General features: G+C 49.1%; 1 protein-coding gene across 1 annotated transcript; it reads right to left on the bottom strand.

The window, feature by feature from the left end:
• Window positions 1-1,105: 1,105 nt before the first annotated feature.
• LOC309891082 (olfactory receptor 14C36-like) lies at window positions 1,106-2,068 on the bottom strand (the record flags this gene model as incomplete). Its single annotated transcript, XM_082785466.1, has 1 exon — window positions 1,106-2,068. The coding sequence occupies one exon, from the start codon at window positions 2,066-2,068 to the stop codon at window positions 1,106-1,108; it is 963 nt and encodes a 320-aa protein (XP_082641592.1).
• Window positions 2,069-2,350: the final 282 nt, after the last annotated feature.

Genomic DNA, 2,350 nt, shown 5'->3' with positions numbered 1-2,350 from the left:
TGCAGCTGGGTTTTGAAAATTTCTGGGCCCATGACCCAGTGTTGATCCACTGTCTTGGTGTCTGTTCCCCCAGTATAGACACTGATGCCAGAAGGAGGATGGAGCTGGTCAAATTTCAAAGATCAGCTCCCCTTGGACAGTGGGGAATGGCGGTCCCTGTGCTCCCCACATGTGGTCCCCAAGCTTTGGTACTTATTTGCAAAGCAAATGGTCTGTGTTCCGTGGGATAAATCTGCATGGCCGTGCTAGTCAGAGTGGGAAGCAGACTCAGCCAGGTCCGGATCACTGGGCTGGACCAGACAGAGGTACTTCATGAAGGGGAAAATGATTAACTCCCTAGCTCCCCTTCCCTCTGTCTTGCAAGTGCCCACTCTCTTCTCTGAGACTGCAGAGTCACAGGTTCCCTGTGAATACGTGGCTTTAGTTCTTTCCCTGTGACTGAGCCCATAGTGGGAGATCTCTCACTTTCTGAAGGGCTGCAGTCACTGCCCACACCAGGCTTCGCTGTCCCTAGAGGTACCCTGGGCTCTGCAGGCAGCTCCAGATTCCCCTCCTGACATCATCATCTACATGTGGGAAAAGCCCTGGCTACATAATACAGTGACCATTCGCTGCCTCTGCTGTGAGCAGACACCCGTGGGTGAGTGTTAAATCTAGCCCTTGGTGTCTGACAGGTCACAATGCAACAATGAGCCATTCCCTCCATAACCAAAGCAGGAACAGACTCTTGTAGGGAGCAATTCATTGGGCCTTTTCTTAGCACTGATTTGGGAAGGAAAGCCCAGACTTCAGGCATGGCATTGGGGTAATTCCGTTTTATTACAGAGATGTCATGAGAGAGTCTTCACTGACTCAGTGTTAGACACACATTTATACAGCCTCCATATTGGACAAAACAGGTTCATTCATTCCTATTCATTGGGGGGGTGGGGAATCCAAACTCTTCTGTAGGAATGCAAGAAACACAAGCACACAAAATGACCAAAAAATAAATTAATTAATTTTAATTTTATTTTTAATTTTAATATTAATATTAATTTCAACTTTAATTTTAACAATTTGAACAACCAAGACACGAGCCTGGAAGGGGATGTACTGGGGTTTGTTATTGGTACTGGAGACTGAAAGGATTTTTGTGAGTACTGAAAAACATCCCCCAAATCAGTTTCCTAACTTCAACCTTCAGCTCCTGGTTCCTCATGCTGTAGATGAGGGGGTTCACTGCTGGAGGCAACACCGAGTACAGAACTGCCAGCAAAAGATTCAGGGAGGAGGAGGACATGGAGGGGGGCTTCAGGTAGGCAAATGTGACAGTACTAAGAAACAAGGAGACCACGGCCAGGTGAGGGAAGCATGTGGAAAAGGCTTTGTGCCGGCCCTGCTGTGAGGGGATCCTCAGCACAGCCCTGAAGATCTGCACATAGGACAGCACAAGGAAAACAAAACACCCCGATGCTAAAATAGCACTAACCACAACAAGCCCAACTTCTCTGAGGTAGGCATCTGAGCAGGAGAGCTTGAGGATCTGGGGAATTTCACAGAAGAACTGGTCCAAGACATTACCTTGGCAGAGGGGAAGGGAAAAGGTATTGTCAATGTGCAGCACAGCATAGAGAAAAGAACTGCCATAGGCAGCTGCTGCCATGTTGACACAAGCTCTGCTGTCCATTATTGTCCCGTAGTGCAGGGGTTTGCAGATGGCAACGTAGCGATCATAGGCCATGATGATGAGAAGAGAAAACTCTGCTGCAACAAAGACAACGAAAAAGAAGACCTGGGCAGCACAACCTGCATAGGAAATGACCCTGGTGTCCCACAAGGAATTGGCCATGGATTTGGGGACAGTGGTGAAGATGGAGCCCACGTCGATAAGGGCGAGGTTGAGGAGGAAGAAGTACATGGGGGTGTGGAGGCGGTGGTCGCAGGCTACGGCAGTGAGGATGAGGCCGTTGCCCAGAAGAGCAGCCAGGTAGATGCCCAGGAAGAGCGCGAAGTGCAGGAGCTGCAGCTCACGTGTGTCTGCGAATGGCAGGAGGAGGAACTCAGTGGGGAAGCTCCTGTTGGACATTTGCTGCCTCAGGGAATGGTTGGCTGTCCATGGAGGAAAAGAAGATGTGTTACATAGACTTCTCTGATCAAGAAGTAAACCATATTTCATAGAAAACATCGTCACCAAGACTGCATCCTCACTGCATCTTCTTCTGAAGAAGACTTTCTCCTGCCCAGAGCTCTGGGTTTCTCTGCCAAAGAATGCTTCAGGGAAAAGGAGATACTCTGTAGGCTCAGCAGGAGTCCGTACTGCCTTACAGTATATGGCAAAGAGCACCAGGGACAGATCTCAGGCATCTAG

This window comes from Aythya marila (genome assembly GCF_965140915.1).
Source record: "Aythya marila genome assembly, contig: HAP1_HAP1_SCAFFOLD_154, whole genome shotgun sequence".
Taxonomy (NCBI): domain Eukaryota; kingdom Metazoa; phylum Chordata; class Aves; order Anseriformes; family Anatidae; genus Aythya; species Aythya marila.
This window is presented reverse-complemented; position numbering and strand designations above follow the sequence as displayed.